This window comes from Tursiops truncatus, chromosome 20 (genome assembly GCF_011762595.2).
Source record: "Tursiops truncatus isolate mTurTru1 chromosome 20, mTurTru1.mat.Y, whole genome shotgun sequence".
NCBI lineage: Eukaryota > Metazoa > Chordata > Mammalia > Artiodactyla > Delphinidae > Tursiops > Tursiops truncatus.
The window spans coordinates 11,643,647-11,665,984 of record NC_047053.1 but is presented as its reverse complement, the minus strand read 5'-3'; the positions used below and the strand labels follow the sequence as shown (position 1 = coordinate 11,665,984).

At 51.3% G+C, this 22,338-nt stretch overlaps 1 protein-coding gene across 1 annotated transcript in view; it reads right to left on the bottom strand.

The window, feature by feature from the left end:
• ITGAE (integrin subunit alpha E) overlaps nucleotides 1-22,338 on the bottom strand; it is a 68,588-nt gene that overhangs the window by 13,389 nt on the left and 32,861 nt on the right. The window contains exons 6-22 of the mRNA XM_033847972.2: nucleotides 21,991-22,134; nucleotides 21,464-21,579; nucleotides 20,714-20,865; nucleotides 19,334-19,487; nucleotides 18,651-18,801; nucleotides 18,075-18,142; nucleotides 16,661-16,796; nucleotides 15,986-16,128; nucleotides 15,481-15,621; nucleotides 14,577-14,813; nucleotides 13,419-13,549; nucleotides 11,620-11,750; nucleotides 10,252-10,415; nucleotides 8,701-8,829; nucleotides 5,633-5,706; nucleotides 2,322-2,454; nucleotides 189-287 (exon numbers count right to left, since the gene is read on the bottom strand). Of these exons, the coding sequence (XP_033703863.1) occupies nucleotides 189-287; nucleotides 2,322-2,454; nucleotides 5,633-5,706; nucleotides 8,701-8,829; nucleotides 10,252-10,415; nucleotides 11,620-11,750; nucleotides 13,419-13,549; nucleotides 14,577-14,813; nucleotides 15,481-15,621; nucleotides 15,986-16,128; nucleotides 16,661-16,796; nucleotides 18,075-18,142; nucleotides 18,651-18,801; nucleotides 19,334-19,487; nucleotides 20,714-20,865; nucleotides 21,464-21,579; nucleotides 21,991-22,134 (2,303 nt within the window). The remainder of the gene's footprint in view (nucleotides 1-188; nucleotides 288-2,321; nucleotides 2,455-5,632; nucleotides 5,707-8,700; nucleotides 8,830-10,251; nucleotides 10,416-11,619; nucleotides 11,751-13,418; nucleotides 13,550-14,576; nucleotides 14,814-15,480; nucleotides 15,622-15,985; nucleotides 16,129-16,660; nucleotides 16,797-18,074; nucleotides 18,143-18,650; nucleotides 18,802-19,333; nucleotides 19,488-20,713; nucleotides 20,866-21,463; nucleotides 21,580-21,990; nucleotides 22,135-22,338) is intronic.

The window sequence follows — 22,338 nt, the reverse complement described above, 5'->3', positions numbered from 1 at the left end:
GTGTGTCAACCATTTATCTGTGGCTGTATCCCTCACCCCCACCACTCCCCACTTTCAGAGCACGCTTGGCCGCTCTGAGCACTCTAAGAGAAGTGTGGAGACTGCAACTGAGATTCTAATGAGACTGGGAAGTAGAAGACACCAATCCCAGGGTAGTGAGAAGAGTCAGCCAATCAAAACAGACTCACAGATGACCTCTTGAGTACGGGGTGACCGATCCTGCAGTTCATGACCAGGACAGAAGCAGTTGGCTTAGAGTCATCGCACTGAATGTCTGGAGAAGGAGGCTGTTAACATAAAAGACGCTGTTTTTGTTTTGTTTTGTTTTTGACATTGATTTTAAACGGCAAAAAAAGGAGCAGTTTCCTCACACCAATTCAACATGCCAGACGCCCTGCCAGGAGCAAGGGACACAAATAAATCAGACTCTGTCCTTGTCTTCCTCACAAGCTGGGCAGTAAGGGCCCAATGCTAGATGGTTGAGGAATTTAAATACAAGGCCTAAGGAGTGGTTCTGTGAGAGCAGTACAGAGAAAAGCAGTAGAGAAAGATGAGGTCCAACCAGGAGGATTCAAAGTCTTCATGGGGAAGGAGACATCTGAACTGGGCCTTGGACCAATGCAGATTTCATGTACTGAGCCAGGCTGGAAGGCCAGCATGAGCCCAAGCACTGCCATGCAGCCTTTTTCAGCCACGGTTCCTCATCCAGACCACTGAATACAGAAAATGACTTGAGTAACTACTATTTTCTTAATTCTCCCAAGGATGCTGCATCTAGTTCCATTCTAGATGCTTAGGAGATCATGGCATTCTTCTCATGTAATGGATGCTGTCTTAACCCAGATAGCCTCAGACCACTAGGGACACAGTCGTAGTATGACAAAGCCAGGTTTGTTGACTCATTACAACGAGGAAAACTGCACTGTGGTGTATCTCACCAAACAAAGGAAAAGACAGTTATTAAAGGATTCTGGGGAAAGGTGGAGTTCAGGGGAAATGTAGACAAAGCAGTGTTTTGATAGGCCCAAACCAAAGCAGGGCTGCGTGTAAAAGGCCACTCAGCATCAGGGCTGGACTGCAGAGTGGACTCAGGGACCCATGTCCTTGGAAACTATTAAGGTGAGTGTGAAAAGTTATGTCCAGAAACATTTTATCTGAAGCTCCAAGCCTCAGACGGAAAATGAGAGTGCTTCTCTTTGTCAAAGTGGCTTGGACTCTCCAGGCAAGAGTAAGATGGTTTCATAATTACAGATAGAACTTCGAACAGCAAAGTTTCTGACTGCCTATGATGTTAGGGAACAAAATTTCTCAGTGTTACAATATTTTACAGCTGCAGGGTGTTCTTGGGAGAAATACTGTTTCCTAGTATCTTGCAGCTGGCTTTGAGTCTGTGCTCCCAGGCTGATGAAAGGCCAAGCAGACTCTTACTTTCCAGTCCAAGCTACTTTATTAGAGGTTATTTCTCTCTCAGAACTCTAGTTAAGAAAGGCTGCAAGGGGACTTCCCTGGTGGCGCAGTGGTTAAGAATCCGCCTGCCAATCAATGCAGGGGACACGGGTTCGAGCCCTGGTCCAGGAAGATCCCACATGCCACGGAGCAACTAATCCCGTGTGCCGTAACTACTGAGCCTGCGCTCTAGAGCACGTGAGCCACAACTACTGAGCCCGCGTGCCACAACAACTGAAGCCTGCGCACCTAGAGCCCACGCTCCACAACAAGAGAAGCCACCACAATGAGAAGACCACATACTGCATGAAGAGTAGCCCCCGCTCACCGCAACTAGAGGAAGCCCGCGTGCAGCGACAGAGACCCAATGCAGCCAAAAATGAATAAATAAAATAAATACATTTATTTAGGGGCTTCCCTGGTGGCGCAGTGGTTGAGGGTCCGCCTGCCGATGCAGGGGATGCGGGTTCGTGTCCCAGTCCGGGAAGATCCCACATGCCGCGGAGCGGCTGGGCCCGTGAGCCATGGCCGCTGAGCCTGCGCGTCCGGAGCCACAACAGTGAGAGGCCCGCGTACCGCAAAAAAAAAAAAAAAAAAAAAAAAAAAAAAAAATTGATTTAAAAAAAAGGCTGCAAGCAAAAGGAGTGATTAGGCAGCAAAATAGTACCATTGAAGATTTTTAAAGCAGAGAATGACGTGATTGGATCCATGGCATATAGTTGGATTGGGGGGGGGGGAATCCATCTAGTTAATAATCATTTACTGGATGGACCAGGGTGAGGCCGGAGGCAGAGTCAGGAGGTTGCCGTAACAAAGCAAGTATGCCAGAAGGGAGAGCCACGAGCAGTGTGGTTCCCAAACGCTGTCGTAGTTACCTTTTGTATCCTCTTAAACTGCAAGTTTCTGGGGTAATTCAAAGCCATGCTTGTCATGTAGGAATCTTCCCCAGAGTTAGTTAGGCTAATGTTCATGCTCAGCTCCTTTGTGAGACCCACCACCAATTCCTGCCTGCACAGGGTAGGCAAATAGATAAATGTTACCAGTTTATTTAATCTGTACAAACCTCAGTGCAATACAACAGCACCTTTTAAACTAACTCCTTAGATAAATTGCTTAAAGGATACATTTAGCCTAGATTTTCTTCCCCTCAACGTAAGCAAACATCTGGACTGCCATACCTCAGCTGCTGTGTGACATGACCATTCACGTAATGTTTACCATGAGTCAAGGACTGTGTTAAATGCTTCACACGCTCAGTTAATCCTCGTAATAACCCTATGAAGTAGTACAGTTGCTATCTGTTCTATAGAGAAGGGATCAGAAGCCAAGGGAGGCTAACTGACTTGTCTAAGGTCCAGCAGCCTCAAAAGGGAGTTGGGAGAATTGGACCTAAACCCTCTTTCTACCACCAACGCACTGTGACCCCAGGCAACGTACTTCGTGAGACAAATTCATCCATCTCACGTACATTTACAGAAGACTTTCTCTGTGCCAGACACCCTGCTCGACATGGGAGAAATAGCACACGGGGGACAGATGCTGCCCCTGCCCCTGTCTTGGCCTCAGTCTTCCCACCCACAAAATCATCCCGGCCCTTCCAATTTAAAGGCTGTGGGTTAAAACATGAATCTGTTCAGCCTGGAGAAGACTTGGGGACGTGTAAGTGCTTCTTTCCATCCGCTGAGGCACCATGGGGCCCCTCAGTAATTGAGACCTACAGGGAAACATATTAACAACAAAGAAAACTTTCTAACCCTCTAAAAGGTTCAAAGATGGAATGTGCAGCTCTCGAGAGTAACGTGACCTGTGTCTTGTTGTGTTATTTTTGTTTTTATCACAGCTGAGAAAAGGATAGATTGGAGGGCTAGAGGGGGCAGAGGCAGAGCTTGTGTGGGGATCCATCTGGGAGATGATACAGGCCTGAAATCAGACAGTAGTAGTGGGGATGGGCAGGGGGTAGAAACCAGAGGTGATAAGGCCGTGCTTGCAAGCAGCACAAAAACGAGAGAGGAGTCGAGGATGCCTCCTGAATTTCCAGCTTGGATGACCGAGTGGGGCTAGTCATGAGGGAGAGAACACAGGGGGAAGACCAGAGGGCAGAAGTTGATCAGATGGGTTCAGTCCAGGGCATGATGAGAGGTGCCCAGAGGACAGGAAGGCAGAGATGTTGAAATGTCAGTAAGGTATCCTGTTCTAGAGCCCAGGAGAGAGATCTGAGAGTCACTGGAATATTTACCAGGGGTTCTCAACCTGAGGGCCGGGGCAGTTTCAGAGGGCCCCAAATGCAAACACCAGTGGATGCAAGTGTGATCTTCTAGGGAGAAAGCTCTGTAGCCTCCCTTAGATTCTTTAGGAGATCCATGTCCACAAAAAAGGTCAAAGCCATTGAGACATTTGGTTGCTAAGGATTAGGTTCAATACTTTTGAAAAAAGAAGAGACTGCTGGCTGTGAACACTAGGGGGTGATGTAGGGCCAGCTGTTTCACTGTCTACTTCACAAGGACGTGGCTGGGAGGGCTTTCTCCGCTGTAATTAATTCCCTGTGAGAAACAACTGCGTCTCCTTGTTAGGCTGGCTTCCAAAGCACTCAAAAGCCTTGAATTGGATCCTTAGTGACTGAGAGGGGCAGCGCTAAGCCATCCACATCTGAAACACAAGTCCTGCAAATGTCTATGAGAAGGCTTACCAGGACTCAGAGAACAGTGCTCTTCCCCAGAGATGCCAACTCCGGCCAGCTGGCCATCAGTGCCATGTTACACACACAGCACTAGGAGTCAGGGAAGGCATTTTAAAACCACCACATGTCCAAAACCAAACTCATGATCTCTTCCTCCCCACCCTGCCTTCCAAAACAATTCTTCCAAAAGCTTCCCTAATTCAGTTCTTGACATCACCATCATTCTAGAATGCAGTGCGGTCCAACAGAACTCTGGCAGTAGTGAAAATGACCTATGCTGTGCTGTTTAATACCACTAGCCATATGCGGATCCTGAGCACATGAAATGGGCCCAGTGCAACTAAGGAACTAAAATTTAATTTTAATTAATTTCAATTTGAATAACCAAGTGTGACCAGAGCCTATTGTATTGGACAGCACAGTTCTAGATGCTCAGGCTGAAGCGTTGAAAGACTTCTTAGACCCCTCTCTTTCTCTCACTCCGCACATCCAATCTGTCATCCAATCCTGTGGGCTCTAACTTCAAAATATAACCACCTTCATTGCTACCACCCTGGCCTAAGTCACATCACTTCTCACCCGAGTTACTACAGTAGCTCCCTACTATTGCCCCGCCTCCACCTTTGCTCCTACAGTCTACTCTCAACGCAGCAGCAAGAATGATCCTGTTAAAGTGCATGGTCGTGTCATTCCTCTGACTTCTCAGCTCACGGTAAAAGTCCTCACGGAGATGCAGCCACGTATGACCTTTCCTCCCCTCACGTGACCTCTCCCTCCCTCATCTACTGCAACCATGCTGGTGTCCTGGCTCTTCCTCCCATCTCCAGGGCATTTACAGGTGTTCTTCCTTCAGACACCCGCAGAGTTCATTCCTCCACCTCCTCTTGCATGCACCCAAATGTCACCTTCTCCGTGAACACTCTCCTGACCACCCCACCTCCCCCCGGCATTCCATCCCACCCCACCTGCCTTCTTTCTCTTCATAGTATTGATACATCTCATCAACACAAAGCTGACTTATTACCTTCTCCCCCTAAAGGCACCAGGAGGGCCGGGACTTTTGTGTGTTGTTTACTGATGTACCTCTAGCGCCTAGAGTGCTGGGCACAGAGGAGATGCTCCATAAACATGCAATGAATTAAGGAATTTGGTTAAGAGGTGAGCCAGGGAAGAGGTTACCTCTAACTGAGGTGGTCCTAGGAGTGAGAGACACTGAGTTAACGAAAATAGCGTTGTCCAGAGACCTGGGTGTAAGTCCACCCAATGATCATGTGACCCCACGCAGGCCCTCAACTACTGAGTCTGTTGCCTAATCTATAAAATAGGAGTACAAATTTCTGTCTTGCCTCCCTCACTGGGTGGGTGGGGAAGCAAGAGATAATAAGTGCAGAAGCCCTTTGTGGGCCATGAGGGGAAGGGGGAGGAAGTGAGCGGTCCATCCTGGTGAGGGGTGGTAAGCCTTCAGGAGGAAGTTAACTGCAGAAACTGTGACGACTGGATTCAACTCACTGAGAGAGGGTGGTGGCCAACTGCAGCTCAGCGACACAGAACAGCTTATCCTTGCAGGCCTTCTCGTAGGGCAGCTGTAACCAGACAGAGAGGGGCAGGATCAGCCCAGGGACCCCGCCATCCCCGCCTTGCTTCATGATCTCCTTAGCACATTCCTGTCCCTCCTGCTGACTCTGAGAAGTGCAGGTGAAGGCTGACAGGCTGGGGTTGTGTCCACAAGGCCGTGAGAGCTGTGACTGCGACATCCCTTGGCTTGTCAGGGATGGGGATGTGCTTGGTCCTACAACACAGGTACCATGCGTCAGGCCACTGGCCAAGGTCAAAAATGGGGTGACCTTCGTGAAACGGTGGGAATGCTGCCGCTTTCACATTATGCTAATCAAGCAGCAACACTCACAACTCACTATTTTGAACATTTGGGGGAGGAAAACCCAGGTGAAGAAAAGCTTCCTTAGTCCTCTTAAGTAGAGCAGCAACAGCAGGGGACAAAAGGGGGTAAATAACCAAATACTGTCAAGGTCCAGTCCCGGGAGGTCCTCTACCCCCATGGCTAGTCTTCTCTGTAGGTTAAATATTCCACCTTGCAATCTTGCCTACACCAAACAAATTCAGAAAGTCGCACTGGGTCCAAAAGGCCCGGTCAAGGTTGAAAAGCTCCAGCTCAGGCTGAAAAATCAAGTTTTCTAAAGGAGCGGGTCTATTTTTTATTCTGAAGGAAGCACAGCCAGCTCTCTAACTGGGGAACCTCTGCATTTATCTTCCCAGCAGCCAGTGACCATCGCAGCAGCTTTATTGAACAGCAGCAAGGACTGTTTCCATGACCTGGAGCTAGAATGGGAGCCCAGAGCTAGAAAGAAAACCTTCTGCTTCCCAGAGAAGGGAGATGCAGTTCACAGGAGTCAGAGCTTGGAGCTCTATCTGACTGGGTCAACAATTGGGGGCAGGTTTTTTTAGTTTTGTTTTTAATACAGCCAAGCAGCCTGCCCTCTTTCAGCACGATTATAACACCCTAAGCTCCCAGCTAGAACTCATTCTCTGGAAACATCTATGTGCCTAACCTAACACCAAATCATTTCTCCTCATCCATTTTATCAGTGGGATAATTTCTTTAAAACCTCTTTGCCAAACCATCAAACTAATAGTTAAGGTAAGAATCCTGAATGGATGTTAAACAGGATATATGCATAGTCTCAGAGCATCTCCCCATAAGATACTTATTAATTACAAAGGGAAATAGCACCAGGAATGGGACAAATTTAACATGATGTGCCTCGGATACGATGCACTTAGAGGGGTGAGACTTCATTTCTGGGATATTCCTGCCCAAAATGCACAACCTGAATCTAACCATGAGGAAACATCAGACAAAGACAGGTTGAGGAACATTCTACAGTATAACTGGCCTGTACCCTTCAAGAATGTAAGGTCATTAAAGACAAAGAAAGATTGAGAAATTATTCGAGATTAAAGGAGACTAAACAAAAGTAATGAATTATCCTAGTCCAGAAAAAATTTTTTTTCTTTTGCTAAAAAGGACATTAATAGGACAACTGGTGGTATTTGAATAAAGTTTGTAGATTATAGTATTTCATCATTGTAAATTTCCTGGTTTGGATCACTGTACTGTGGTTATGTAAGAGAGTGTCCTTGTTTTTTAGGAAATACATATTGAAGTATCGGGAGTAAAGACGCATCATATCTGTAACTAACTCTCAAGTGGTTCAGAAATATAAATTTCTGAGACTACATATGTATATGTGTAAGATATACATGAGATTTTGTATATATAGAGAGAGAGACAGAGAATAAAGCAAATGTGATAAAAGGTTAAAATGTTAACATTTAGGGAATCTGGATAAAGGATGGGAATTCTTTGGACAATTCTAACTTCTTAGTAAGCAAAATATTTCAAACTAAAGTTTTCTTAAAACAGAATATATATAATTAGTGATAATCTGCTTTGTTGACAAAACTTTATTATTAGTTCTCCCAGTCTTTTCTGAACCATCTAAGTGTCAATGCCAAATTTTAAAAATTTAGAAAATTAATATACTATTATAAATTAAGAATAAATTTGCCTAAAAAATTAAAATGAGAATCTTTGCTCATCGGGAACCTGATCCTCCCTCTTCCTGGGCAGACGAGCGATAGGAACAGTCACCCTGATGATGTTGTTCTCTTATTTCTATTTACCTTTCGTGATTGACGCATTGGGTGTTAACCAAAACTGGAGCTAAAGGCTTATATAACTGAATTAATATAGAGCATCCTTGTACAAATATTGGACAGTTGTGAGTGTCCTATGATTACCTAGAAATATACTTCTGCTACCTGAAGCTTTTCTGTGCCAGCATGAACTACTTTTGGCTTATTTTTACTTTTGGAGGTTCAATGCATTCCAGCTAACTGTAATTATTACTTTTCAATGCTCATGTTATCACTTCTTTGATCCTGCTGATTTTTCTGTACCCCATAAGACTGTCTAAATGAATACTGACAGAATACCCCAGGGGGCCAGGGCCTGAGTGGGAACAAAATCTCCTTAGATACCATAGAATCAAGAAACTTTACTGTTTTTTTTCCCTCTCTGATTTCCTGTAGTTATGAGAAAAGTTTTTTGTGACACTATCCATCTGCTAGGGTATAGGTCTGGTGGGCCATTCAGCCTGAAGGCCTGGGCAGGACCTGGGCAGGCAGGTATGCCAAAGGGCATCCTCTCTGCAGCGCGGGGCAGGTGGGCTCCAGTCCAGTCCCCACACAGGGCCCTCACCACACCGTTATCAGAGACTCTTGCCAAGGTGGGCAAGGTATTCACATGCTTCATTAACTATGTAGCAGGTACTTTTTGTGAACATAAAAGAACGAGCCTTGGGGGTGGTTTGGAGACGTGTATTACCCACCAGTGAGGTCCTGGGCAAATTAACACCGTCTCAGGAACTCTATATCCTCGTTTGTACAGTGAGGGGCCTAAATGCTGTCTGAAGACCCTCCCAACTTTCTTTGAAGATAGGGGAGCAGGTACTTTTAGGGGGATGGCTCCCAGGAGAGTCTGGTCCGAGCTGAGTCACCTGGAAGATGGCAGAGGGCTCAGCATAGAAGTCCAGGATAGGCTGGGGATGGTCCCTCCGGCCCTCGGGGGTCTGGAGTTGGTAGCTGACCTTGACACTGATGTTGGAGAAGCAGTCCTCCTGACAGAGCTGCAGAGTCACCAAGGAAGGCAGGGTTGGAGTTGGATGTGGGGGAGAAGATGACAAGGAGAATACTTTTAACTTTGATGCAGTCACAGTAAGAAATAAACAATGAAAGTGGTAAGCCAGGATTCCGAAGCCTCTTCCAAATAGGCCCGGCTGCCAAGAGCACTGGGAAAATCTCCCTTGATCTGCCATGGCCTCGGGCACCGTAACTCCTTATGGTTCCTGCCCCAATCACAACAGGATTCTGGCCGTTAGGAGTTAAAAGCTGGCCTGGGTTTTATTCAGAGTACAAAGGGGAGCCACGAAAGGGAAGAGTCATGGCCACGTCTGTGTTTACAAAGATCTTTCTCCAAGCAACACGGAGGATATACTAGAGAAATAAAAACTGAAGACCAGGAGATGGGCTGGCATGCTGTTTGCCATTCTCTTTGTTCATTGAGCCTTTTTGCCAGGTGGGAGCTTTGAACACCTGAGAGTAGGTGAGCACGATTCCCAGGTGGAAAAGGTAGTTATGCTTGTATTTAAGGAAGCCATAGATTTGCTAGAAACTCGTTCTTAATCCATTTAACAATCAACAGACATGGGAACAGATGTGTAGTCAGAAGAATAATTTACGAGTTTATTGGAATAAATGATCCTTTTAGGTCCACAACTCTGGGTCCTGTCAGGCTCTGGGTCCTGACAAATACATCTTTCATGTCTCTAGGCACATTTGTCAGGAGCAAACTTTTGTAAATCACAACTTTTGTCTTTCTATTTCTACTTTCTCTCGTTCAGGTTTTCTGATGTTGACTCATGCAAGGGCCCTCTGCCCCACTTTTATTATCAGGTGAGGGAAGGAGCCCTGTTATTCCCAATTTATTACCAAGAAAAATGTCAGCAATTAGAGAATTTCCCTCTTTGTCCAGTTTCTAGGAAGCTCAGAGATCTACTTAGTGTTCAATTTCGGTAGGTTTCTTTTCTTTCTGGCCACTCTGCACAGCATGCGGGATCTTAGTTCCCAACCAGGGATCGAACCCACGCCCCCTGCAGTGGAAGTGAGGAGTCTTAACCACTGGACCGCCAGGGAAGTCCCTCGGTAGGTTTCTTTAATTTGGATTTATGGTACCATAACTCCCACCTCCCACCTCCCATGCCATCATGTGGTTCTTTTTTTTTTTTTTTTTTTTTTTTGCCCTCATCGTGCTGCTTGTGGGATCTTAGTTCCCTGACCAGGGATTGAATCCGGGCCATCAGCAGTGAAAGCACAGAGTACTAACCACTGGTCCGCCAGGGAATTCCCCCACCATCTGGTTCTTAATCTATTATGATTATTTCAGTTGCCTCATTTGTGTGTATGGGTACATGTGCTTCATTGCATGCACCTCAGTTCTTTTCTCAACAATACAGACCCCTCTAGACTTTTTTGGAAACTCCTCCACTTACCTCTCCCTCTGTGGGAACCAGCAGGAAGGGCTCACAGAGACGGGGGCCCGTGCCCCACTCCCTAAGGGAGCTCTGACACAGCCTCTCATCTGAACACTGCAGCCTTTTCCTCTGCTTCACCACATCCACGTCCAAAGTGAAGTTCAGAGAGGTCTCTTTGAGGCCTGGGAATGAAGACCAGGTCTTCCTGATGAGACTGGGATGGGCAAGCCCCAGACAGAGGGCCCTCCCATGAGTCCCTCCTGAGTGGCGCCCCCACATAGGCGCTTCCCCAAGCTGCTTCTTCATTTCAAAGGTACTTTTCTCATGTCTTCCGGCACCCAGCTAGGGTCCCTCAGTGCACCAGCCCCAAACCCGGAGCAGCACATCCCAGGGGCTGAGTCAGGCTTCCCTAGGGGAAGAAGCGCTTAGGGAGGAGGCTGGGATTGAGGGAGGAAATGAGGAGCAGCAAAAAGTCAAGGAATAGAGAGAGAAACCACAGAGTAAAACCTGAGAACAGCAGAGCTGGAAGCACCTTGTAGACTACCTGGGCCAGCTCCCTCACTGTGGAGAAAAGAAACCAGGGCCCAGAGAGTGAAAGACGCCCTCCCAGTGTCACACAGCCACCCAGCAGCTGCCATGCAGGCTCTGTGGCCTGAACCTTTCAGCCTATACAGCTGGAACGGATAGGCCTGCCCTTTCCTAATTAACAGATTTGATCATGGGCTCTTGCAGGAAAGCCAGCCCACCTGGGAGAGCACGTTCTGACCTGCAGGAGGACATCCCCAGGACTGTTACCAAGAGCTTAAGCCCTGGGGACGGCTGCTGGGGGATTGTTCTGGCGGGGATCTCTTGGGTTGGCAGTGAGCACCTGGGCTGTGAAAGCCATGCCTTCTGCAAGTTCTCCCAACCAGTGCCAACTAAGCGGATGGGAAGGGAGGCCAGGCCTCTGGCAGGTTATCCAGTCCCCCTGGGCCAGGGAGACACGGTGAGCAGGGAAGCGGAGAAGAGGTAAATCAGGGAGAGAGAGGACAGGTACTTCTCGGGAGCCCTGCGCACACACAGGTGTGGGCACAGCAGGTGGAGATGCACAAGTGCCGGCCTTCTTCTGAGTCTCCTTTCAGAAACTCAACCCTTCCACCCAAGGAAGGGATCCAGTGCCCCTTTTCCCAACAGGGTCAGAGAGACCCCTTCAGAGTGTGGACGTGACAACAGATCACCCTTTTCTGGGGCGGTTCCCATTAAATTGAACCTAAGGTCAAAGGAGCTAAAGTCTAACAGAGGGATTTCGTAACACCCCACCCCCACCCAGCCCTCTTTTCCTGCCCCCCATTGAAGCCAACAGGGACTGACCACAGCACTGGACGGGTCAGCTAGGCTGCCTGTTACCTGACTCAGCAGCTGGGGACACATAGCTGATTTCAAAACACAAAGTCACATTCACGCTGCTGTAGAAGCCAATGGGCAGTGCCTTGGGGGCGAAGGTCATGGACAGCTTCAGACGAACCACAGGTCTTGAGCTAAACAAGACAGCAAAGAGGACCATGAGAAGGGACCATAGGACTTCTGGATCGGTGCCTGGGCTCTTCCTTCATTCACTGAATATACATTGAACACCTCGCTTATGCCAAGTGCTATTCTGAGTCTTCAGGATACTACAGGGAAAGAGATAAGCCCTGCTCTAGTGGGAAAACAGACAACAAGCAGATAAACAAGAAGAAACAGGAAAACCCTATGTACAGGAAATGCTATGATAAAAATAAAATAGGATTGGGACTTCCCTGTCAGTCCAGTGGTTAAGACTCTGTGCTTCCATTGCAGGGGGCCCGGGTTCAATCCCTGCTCAGGGAACTGAGATCCTGCATGCCGCACAGTGTGGCCAAAAAATAACTAACTAAATAAATAAATAAAATAGGATAAGGTAATAGAGACTGGGGGCTACTTAGCTGGTGGTCAGGGATGGCCTCACAAATGAGGAGACATTTAAGTTGAGCTCTGTTACCGAGAAAGAGCCCGCTCTGTGAAGATCTAGGGGAACTGCATTACAGGCAGAAAGCACAGCTGATACAAAGGGCCTGTGGTAGGCATGAGTCTGCTTTGTTTGAGGAACACAAAAGTCAGCATAACTGGGGCACAATTAGTGAGACAGAGAATAGTAACTAGTGGCGGGGAGGGAGGGGTCTGCAGGGCCAGGCCATGGTAAGGAATTTCGATTTTACTCTAAGTGGGAACCACTGAGGGGTTTTGAGCAGCAGAATGAAAGGGTCTCTCTGGCTGCTGTGTGGAGAACGGAGCACAGGGAGTGAAAGCAGGGAAGGATGCCATGGCAGTGGTCCAGGCGAGAGGTGACAATGTCATGAACTACTAGGAAGTACTTTGGAGGTAGAGCCAACCAAAACTTGTTGGTGGGATGGCAGGGAAAGGAAAAAGAGGAATCAAGGATGACTCTTGGGTTTTTATCCTGCACAAATGGCACCCTTTGCTGAGATGGGAAGCCCAGGGAGGGGCAGGTGGGGAGAAGGAAAGGCGGGTGGGAATGAGTCCTTTTTTTTTTTTTTTTGGCTGCCCCATGGGGTTTGCGGGATCTTAGTTCCCTGACCAGGGACTGAACCCACGCCCTCTGCAGTGAAAGCACCGAGTCCTAACCACTGGACCGCCAGAGAAGTCCCCTTTTCTGTTTTGTTTTTTTTGTTTGGTTGGTTTTGACTTTTTTTTTTTTTTTTTTTTGGTGAGTCCATTTTTAGACGTGGCAACTTTGCGATGCCTGTGTTGAATAAACAGCCGAGCCTGGAGCTTCGCGGAGAGCACGGGGCAGATGGGTGCCCCGCCAGATTATTTATAGCCATGGGACTAGATCACTCACTTAGGGATGGAGCACAGAAGCTCTGAAATTAATAGTAATAATAGCAGCCACCACTGAGCACCGTGCTAAATACTTTGCATAGATCCTCTCAGTCCTCATAACTCTCTGAGGTAGGTGCACTGTTATTCCCATTTATAGATAAGAAAATTGGGACTTAGAAATTCTGTCCAAGGGCACACCGTTAAGTGCAAGTTGAGGTTCAAACCCAGCTGGGCAGAGCCGGCGCCCTTAACCATGCACTTACTCCCTCCCCTCAGTGCCTGGTGTCTTCTCGAGGTCACTTAGGGCGGGATAACTGGGTGAAGCTGCCAGAGCAGACCCCTACCGGAGCACAGCCGCCCGGCCCAGAGCGCCCACAGCGATGTCAGCAAGGCCGTCGCCACTGAAATCTAAGCCACCTGCCACCGACGTGCCGAAGTACTGCAGTCCTGGGGCCACCACTGAGGCTCTGATCCTCTGTGGATCGAGAAACACAAGGTGTCAGGGAGGGAAAGGGGTTTCCTTTTGGTTTAATTCAATCAGCAGATTAGCCTTTGTCCCCACCCCAGGGAGCCATCAGCTGAGGAACTGGGAAGAAAACGTCAAGGTTCTCCCAGGGAGGCTTGAAGGGGGGTGGGGCTTGACAGGGAGAGTAAGGACAGCAGGGGGTGGGGAAGAGTAGGGTCGTCCCAGGAAACAGTCAGGGGTCAGTGCAGTGGGCACAGGGAGTACTGGGCACAAGCAGTCCTCATGTGGGGCTGAGGCGAGGGTGGCTCTGAACTACATTTCAGAAACACCACTGAAGCACAGGGTGGAAGATGGGGAAGAGGAAGGAGCCAGGGCAGGGGTGGTGGGGATGGAGAGGAGGGGCTGGATTTGGGAGACAGCAGGATCTTTAGGAGGCAGAGGCTGATGCGTTGAGCTGAGGTCCGGGATTAGCCCGGGTTTCTGCTGTGAGCAGTGGAGGGGTAGGGCTCAGAGGAGCAGCAGGTCTAGGGGGAAGAGGATGCTTTCAGTTGGGCATCCTGAGAGTGAGATGCTGGAGGCCATCCAGGTGAGGGGCTCAGGAGCAGCTGGACACACAGGACTGAAGCTTGGAGAGAGGCTGCAGCTGGATGTGAGTGAAAGTGCCCATAAAAGATGGAGCGTGGAAGCTGGCAATGGATTCCTGGGGGGTGAGAGCTAGGCCTGGGGTGGGGGGAGGGGTTGGGTGGGAGACAGGAGCCAGAGAAGGGACAGAGAGAGGAAAGAGGATCTGAGGCAGGTCCATGGTCAGGAATGCCAAAGAAGGAGGGAGTCACAGGTCAGGAAAGTACATGGATGTTGCCACAACCTCTAGCCCCACTGGAAGGGTCTGAGGTGAGAACCTCCAAGTGACTTCTGTCCTTCAACCCTCTGGGACCTGCCTGGCACTTAGGACTGGAGCTGGCTTGGGTCTCAGGCCATCATATCTGGGGAAGGTCAGAGTCCCAGAGTAGAGGCAAGAGAGAGCCCTGCGGATCACCTGTGGCTGGCTGGTAGCGAGGTCAACCAGCTGGTTGGTAGAGCGTCCATTGTAGATGTACACGCTGCCGAAGCCTACACCATCATCTGCCCCAAAGTCTTCCAGGGGGGCCCCGATGGCCACATCTGTGAGCTCATCCTGACTGATATCCCCCACTGTCGCCATGGCAAAGCCAAATCGCGCATAAGTTAACCTGGGGTGGCCACTCAGCGTGCGTACCAAGGAGAAGGAACCATCCTGTGAGGCAGAGAGGCAGCTCAGCCCTCAAGACAGGGATGCGGGGTGCCCACCCCACTGCCACCCCAGGGAGCATGCTCAAGGACTTGTTGATTCTGATTCTCCAGCAGGGAGGGAGCCTGTGGCTCAGAAGAGGCAAGAGACCTTCCCAAGTCTGCACAGTGAGTGAGTGGTGAAGCTGGAGTCCTCCTGCCTTGCAGTCCAGGACCAAGAGCTGCAACCCTCTGCTCCCATGATTGGGGTACTGGGCTGGCGATCAGGAGGCCTGGCTTCTCGCCTTGGCTCCACCACACACTTGCTCTGTAAACTGAAGCAAGTCTCCACATCACTGAGCCTCAGTTTTGTCATCTGTAAAATGGGAGTAACAGCTACCTCCCACAGTTACTGTGAGAAACAAGTGAGATCACAGACAGGATGTGCTTTGTCAACCGTGCAGCTATTTGCGATGTCATCATCCTCAACATGAGATGATGGGGTGGGGAACGTAAGAAAGTGGGGGAGGGGACGGAGGGAAGCAGTCGCCCCACCAGGCTGCCATCCACCCTGAGCTCCCCATCTCCGCCCTCTGGTGCAAGGCGGGGCCGGGGCGCTCCCAGCCTCTGTCACCTCGGCCCCAGGCCGAGCAGCCACAGCCTCGGCCAGCTTGCGAAGATGGCGACTGTCCCACCTGCTCGTTCACACGGTACATGTAGACTCTGCCCTCCTCGCCTTGCACGTGGTAAAACGGGGCGGCCACCAGCAACAAGTCTGTGGTCCCATCCATGTCGACGTCCACAGGGCACAGCTCAGAGCCAAAATAGGACCCCATCTACAGGCCAGAGGGAACGCAGCTCACAGGGAGTGCCGGGGAGGCAGCCGCCACCACCAGAGCCCTCAGCAACGCTAGGCCTCTGCTCCTGCTCTTCCTGGGCCACCAGCTTCGGGTCAGACCAGATCAATGTGTTCACCAGAATAACACAGGAGACTGGGTGAACAGCCTGACCCCCCACGATGAGGGAAACCAGCTGGCGCTCAGAGACGCAGAGCCGGGGCAGAGGCTGAGTTCTGAGACCTGAGTTCTGCCCAGGCTGGGTCCCCAACCCACTGTGTGCCCTGGAGCCCACCCCTTTCCCTCGGGGACCTCCAGATCCCTATCTGTAATAACGGGGGCGGGGGTCCTTCTCCAGCAGTACCTGCTCGCCCTCCAGCACTGGTACAAAGTTGGTCTCTTTGCTCTCCTTCCGGAGCTCAAACACAGCCCCTTGCTGCTTGTGCTGTGGAGCCCCTGCCACATAGGAGAGGCCACAGGCCTTGTGCAGCACCGCCACCGAGTAACCTGGGGGGGGGATGTGGAACTGTGATCAGGATCTCCCACTGGGCCACTCCTGTGCCCCGCCCCCCTTCCCAGCCAGGACTTCGAAGTAGCTTGGGCAGGGAGGCAAACATGGAGAGACTATCTTCCTCATCCTTTTAAAATCGTCAGCGGTGGCTCCACTTACCCACGCGGCTGCTCACACACGTGTGTCCCACTATACAGATGGGACAGACACACACGATCATACACACAGCTTCACTCAAAATACACTCCACGCACGTTCATCACAAACGCAGTGCATGAAGACTGAGGAGGGGTGAAGGGGCACCCACCGCCATTACTAATGGAGAGGCCCTACCTCCCTAGGCAGCTGCCAGGACCTGGCGCTTTGGTACCAAGCAGGCCTAATGCTCAGCCTCAGGCTCCCTAAGTGGGGCCCTTCCCTCGGTCCACGTGACCGACCTGGGCCCTCCCCAGCTAGGAAGTGCACTGCAGCCTGTGTCCCTGTACAGGCCCCGCCCACACCCAGGTAGCCTCCAGGCCCCGCCCTCACCCAGGTAGCTGTACTGCACAGCCTTGGCATCCACCGCCGTCTGGTTCAGGAAGCGGCCCTTGCGGCTGCTCATGTTGTAGAACAGCGTGCCCCCCGACCAGTCGAAGGCCCCTACAGCACCGAGCAGCACCTGCCCCTGCAGGGGACAAGGGTGGGCGGCCATCTGAGTGGAAGGGACCCAGGGCCAGCCAGGGTGGCGTCGGGTCTACCTGCCAGCACAGCAAACCTTGCAGGGGGGATGAGGGGCATTCAGTGCACCCGGCCAGAGACGTAGGAGGAAGGCGAGAGGCAGACACTGGGTTCCTGCCTTGTACCCATGACCCTGTCAGGGCAGCTGTCCCTCCGGTACCAGCAACCCCTGGGGCAGAAATACAACCCAGGGCCCAGATGTTGAGCATTTAAAAAAGTATGACTGAGGGACTTCCCTGGTGGCACAGTGGTTAAGAATCCACTTGCCAATGCAGGGGACACAGGTTCAAGCCCTGGTCCGGGAAGATCCCACATCCCGCAGAGCAACTAAGCCAGTGCGCCACAACTACTGAGCCTGCGCTCTAGAGCCTGTGAGCCACAAATAGTGAGCCCTCGTGCCACAATTATTGAAGCCTGCATGCCTAGAGCCCGTGCTCCGCAAGAGAATCCCCCACTCTCTGCAACTAGAGAAAGCCCACGTGCAGCAACGAAGACCCAACACAGCCAAAAATAAATAAATTAAAATAAATTTAAAAAAAAAAGTACGACTGAGCAAAATGGGGCTCATGTCCTCCAAGTCTGCACAGCCTGAGTCTGGCACCCAAGGCCCACCTGTGTCGAGTGATGTGCTAACCGTGTTTCCACCACATGCAAGGACGGTGTCCTCACTGCCCGTCTGTGGGGAACAGGGCCTCTGGTGGGGAGAAGTACCCGGCTTGGTAGGCAAGCCCACCCAGGGCTGGGTGTTACCAGTCTGTGTTAAGGAAGCTGCTTAATCCTTGAGCGCAGGACAAAATTACCTCCTGTTATAAACAGGGCCACTCTCTCCTCGACCTCAAAGGTCCAGGTTAGGGCGAGCACACAGAAGTGTTTTCCTTTGTCCTAAAATGGCTCTTTCATGGGACTTCCCTGGTGGTCCAGTGGTTAAGACTTTGCCTTCCAATGCAGGGCATGCAGGTTTGATCCCAGGTTGGGGAGCTAAGATCCCACATGCCTCGGGGCCAAAAAACCAAAATATATAAAACAGAAGCAATATTGTAACAAATTCAATAAAGACTTTAAAAATGGTTCACATCAAAAAATCTCTATGAAAACAAAAATCTCAAATTGGCTCCTTCAGAGGCCGCACCACAGGGCACTGAGAGCCAGGGGACCCTGAGTCCCTGGGAGTCGCTGGGGCCCCTCCTCTGTGGAGAGCCTGCCTGGTGCTGAGTCGGCCACGTACCTCGTCCAGGATCTGGGCGCTGAACCCGACCTGTGCCAGCTGGTAGTGGAGGGCATCTCCGACCGTGCCTGGAAGCCAAGAAGCCCAGTGAGACTGCTGTGGGCCAAGGTGAAGGGAGAAACCAAGTCGGGGAAGGGTCCGGCTTGGCCTCTTCCCAGAGGAAAGGAGGTTCTGGTAGGGTGGGACGAGCATCAGGTTGGAGTAGAGATCCGGGTCCTGCTTGAGCAGCTGCTGGCAGCATAGCTGGGAAGAGGGCCATCCCCTCCCTCTTCCTGGGCCTCAGTTTCCTCACCTGGGAGCTCCTGGGAGCAGGAATCATGCCCCAGTCACCCTTCTTCCTCCAGCACCAGAAAGAGCTTCTCATCAGAGTTTCATGGAATTTGGGGGAAGTGAGGAAGGCTGGGGATATTGTTGCCTTTTTAGAGATGGAACAGCTGAGGCTCAGAGAGGTGACAGGAGTTGCCAGAGTGCCACATGGAGGGAGGACAGGAGTAGGGCTGGAGCGTGGGCCTCGGGCCTCCTGCTGAATGCCGAGGGGGCTGCCACACAGGGGTGGCCAGGGACCTGGAGCCTCACCTTCCACGCTAATGATGCTCTGCTGCAGTTTGCTCAGCAGCCCATCCAGCGCTGCGTAGTTGGTCACCTTGAAGGCGTGGTCCTCATCGGGGTCCGAGGCGATCAGCTTCAGCTCATTGTACGCCCTAGTTTTATTAAATGCATCTCCCACCTGCACAGAGGCCCTGGGTCAGTGGGCCAGCACCGCGAGGGCTCTCCAGGCCTCCTTCTTTCCCTGCTCCCTGTTCTCCCACACACTCTACGTGTGTTTTCCTGAACACACCAGCTCCTCACCCCTGCCCACGCTATTCCCTCTGCCTGCAGAGCCCTTCCCGCCTCCCCTGTGCCCCACGTCAGCTACTCCTCTTTGTCCTCCGAGACTCAGCTCAGCACCCGCTCCTCCTGGAACCTTCCCTGACATCCCTCCTGTGGGCTCCCAGGGTGTCCACTGCTCTCCCCATCACTGCTGGGCGAGGGAGCTGTGACCACCACTGGGAAATGAGCCGTCTGCGGGGAAGACCCTGAGTGGGGTGGGGAGTGCGGGGTGCATGGGACACGGGGGCTGAAAGAAGAGAAGTTGGTGAGTGTTTGTGAGTGCAGCAGGGTTTGGGTACGCTGCTTACTGAAGCCCTTCTAGGAGCCCTGGCTTCTCCCCACCCCAGGCTGCACAGGGTCACGAGGTACCCCCAGCACCTAGTTCTTACCCCAATGGCAAAGCGCTCAACACCTTGCATCTTTGTGGAGTCGATGACAGTTGTGAGGTTGAGGGGGTCCCCGAATATGTCCCCATCAGTGAGCACCACCATGACCTTGGATGCCTTTTCTCTGGAGCCATGGCTTGGTGTGAAGATGTTGTCTCTAAATCGGGGAGAGTAAAGGGAAAGAACTTTGCCAAAGGGATGACTGAGCCCTGGGGAGATTTTATTCACTGACCTGTTTTAGAATTGAAGAGGATTAAGGAGCCCTCCTGGGAGAACAAAGGCCCAAAGAGGGGTGGTGATGTCCCTGGGTACACAGCTGCGCGGGTGGAGGTGAGGCTGCAACACAGGTGTTCTTACCCCTCACCTGCTCCCAATAGAAAGGTGCTGGACAACTAGAGAAAGCCAGTGCGCAGCAACAAAGACCCAATGCAGCCAAAAATAAGTCAATAAATAAATTTATTTTTAAAAAAAGAAAAAGAAAGGTGCTGGACAGCACTGGAGTCTATTCCTCGTGTGTATGTGTGGGAATAATAATGATATTAAAAACAGTGGCTAAGATTTACATAGAACTTAGATGCCAGGCACTCTGGTATGCACCGTACATATTTTAAGGCAAGTACTACTATTATTATTATTATTATTATTAATCATTATTACTGGCCACGCCTTGCGGCTTGCAGGATCTTAGTTCCCCGACCAGGGACTGAACTCTGGCCTCAGCAGTGAAAGCGCCAAGTCCTAACCACTGGACTACCAGGGAATTCCCTATTATTCTCATTTTAAAAGTGAGAAAATTGAGGCTTCCCTGGTGGCGCAGTGGTTGAGAGTCCGCCTGCCGATGCAGGGGACGCGGGTTCGTGCCCCGGTCCGGGAAGATCCCACATGCCGCGGAGCAGCTGGGCCCGTGAGCCATGGCCGCTGAGCCTGCGTGTCCGGAGCCTGTGCTCCGCAACGGGAGAGGCTACAGCAGTGAGAGGCCCGCGTACCGCAAAAAAAAAAAAAAAAAAAAGTGAGAAAATTGAAGCATAGAGCGGTTAGGCAACTCGCCCAAGGTCTCACGAGTACAAACTGTAGCTGGGATTGAACCCAGGGAGCCTGCCCACTAAGCCCCTCTGATAAGCACCGTGCCCTACTGCTGCTCGCAGGAGGAGTCTTTGGAAGAATTTTTGGAGGACTGTCTTGGGGCGTCATCTATCAGCCAAGGCTGGGTTGGAAGACCTCACAGTGTCCCCTTTCAGCCAAGGAAGAGCCTGAACCCTGACCCTCTCCTCTACACAGTCTGTCCAGCCACCTTCTCCAGGTAGGACGCCTCAGAGCCTCTGGGCGGGGCCGTGGACTGGCACTCAGCAGGTGGACAGGTAATTCTGTTGCCCTCACACTCACAGGACATGCTGCATGGCAGAGGCAGTCTTGGTGACACTCCCCACTTGAGTGATGTTCTGGACGCTGGCGAGGGACGCTGTAACGTCTTGGCTGTCCTGAAGGTCAAGCTCTGTCTGGATGACTTCCCCATACTGCACCAGGGCAAAGTTGCACTGCAGGGGCGGGGCCGAGAGGGAAGGAGTTTGGCAGAGTTGCCCAAGGCCACCCTTGCCCCTTAGATGGCTCCGCCTGGAAGCAGTGGAAGAATCCACTCATTCCTCCTAGTTTCTGGGCAGGAGGAAATACTCAGGCAGAGGGAAATCTCTAAGCCAGTGGGGGTGGAGGAAGGTATGATAGTAATGGCTCCCAGTGAATCACAGACTTCTCCTTGAATCCATGTCCCTGTGTAGTCCCCCTCTTCCACACTGACTCCGGGATAGGCCAGGTGACTTGCTTTGGCCAATGGGACATCAGCAAATGTGATATAATCAGAGGTTTGGAAAGTGCTTGCCATGAAAGAGTTGGGCTGGGCTGCTGGAGACACGTGGTCCAGACAAGCAAGGGCATCTTAGGGTCTAGTCAAACAACCAGATGTCTGCAGCTACAGGAATAACTCTAGGCAAGACCAGCAAAAAAACCACCCAGCTGAGCCCAGACCGAACAGCTGACCCATAGAAGGAGAGCAGATCGCTGGTGGATGTTTTGAGATGGTTTGTTCCCAGCGGTAGATAACACACAAGCTGTGTGAGTCCAACCCTTAGGGAAGCCCACCTCAAAGCACTTCTCATAGATGTTCTTCATCATGTTGGAGATGAAGTCTTTAGCTCTCTGGAAGTCTGGGGGATCGATGCTTCCTGAGCCATCCAGGATGATGGCGATCTCGGTGCCTGGGCCAAGACAGGGAACAGGTCAGGAGTGGGCTTGGCATCTGGGGCAGGAGTGAGGGCAACTCGTCCTGCCCTGAAGGGCACCCACCAAGCTCAAGCCCTGAGGGCTCAGTTCAGGGAGGGCATCGGTGCCACTCCCAAGAGTGAAGCCTTGTCTCAGAGGCAGAGAGAGAGCCCGAACCTGCTCAGGCTCTGACTTGCTGCGTGAGTCACTCCCAGCACCCCCACTCTCTGGGCCTCAGTTTTCCCAGCTGTAAGATGGAGAGAGACAGGGCTGGGACTGGCCAGGCCTGTAGAAACCAGCCACTGCTCTCCATCTCTTGGACCTAGGCACACCTCAGCCCTGGAGGTCTCCAGCCTAAGGAGTCAGCTCTGACAGCCCTGGGAGCGACCAGATTTGCCTCTTCTCACCAGCTGCCTCCTCGTCCTCGTCCTCTGTCTCCTTCTCCTCCACCTTCAATTCCCGGCGCAGCCTGGCTGTGTTCTCCGTGCTGCCTTTTTTATTCCTGGAGCAGTCTCCAGCATCCACAGGGGCATCAGGGTCCAGTAATTTTTCTTTAAAAAGTACACGTGGAAGAGCTCCGAGTCAGATGGCCTCCTCGTTCACCTCCAGGTAAGCCTGCTCTTAGCTCTGCCCTGGTTCCTTCACATGGGGCCTAAGCCTGCCTTGCCCTCTCCGGGCCTCTGTGTCCCTCTGCATCTACCACGGGCTGGCGCCTCTTCTTGCAGACCCCAGGATATCCTTTCAGAGCTGTCCAA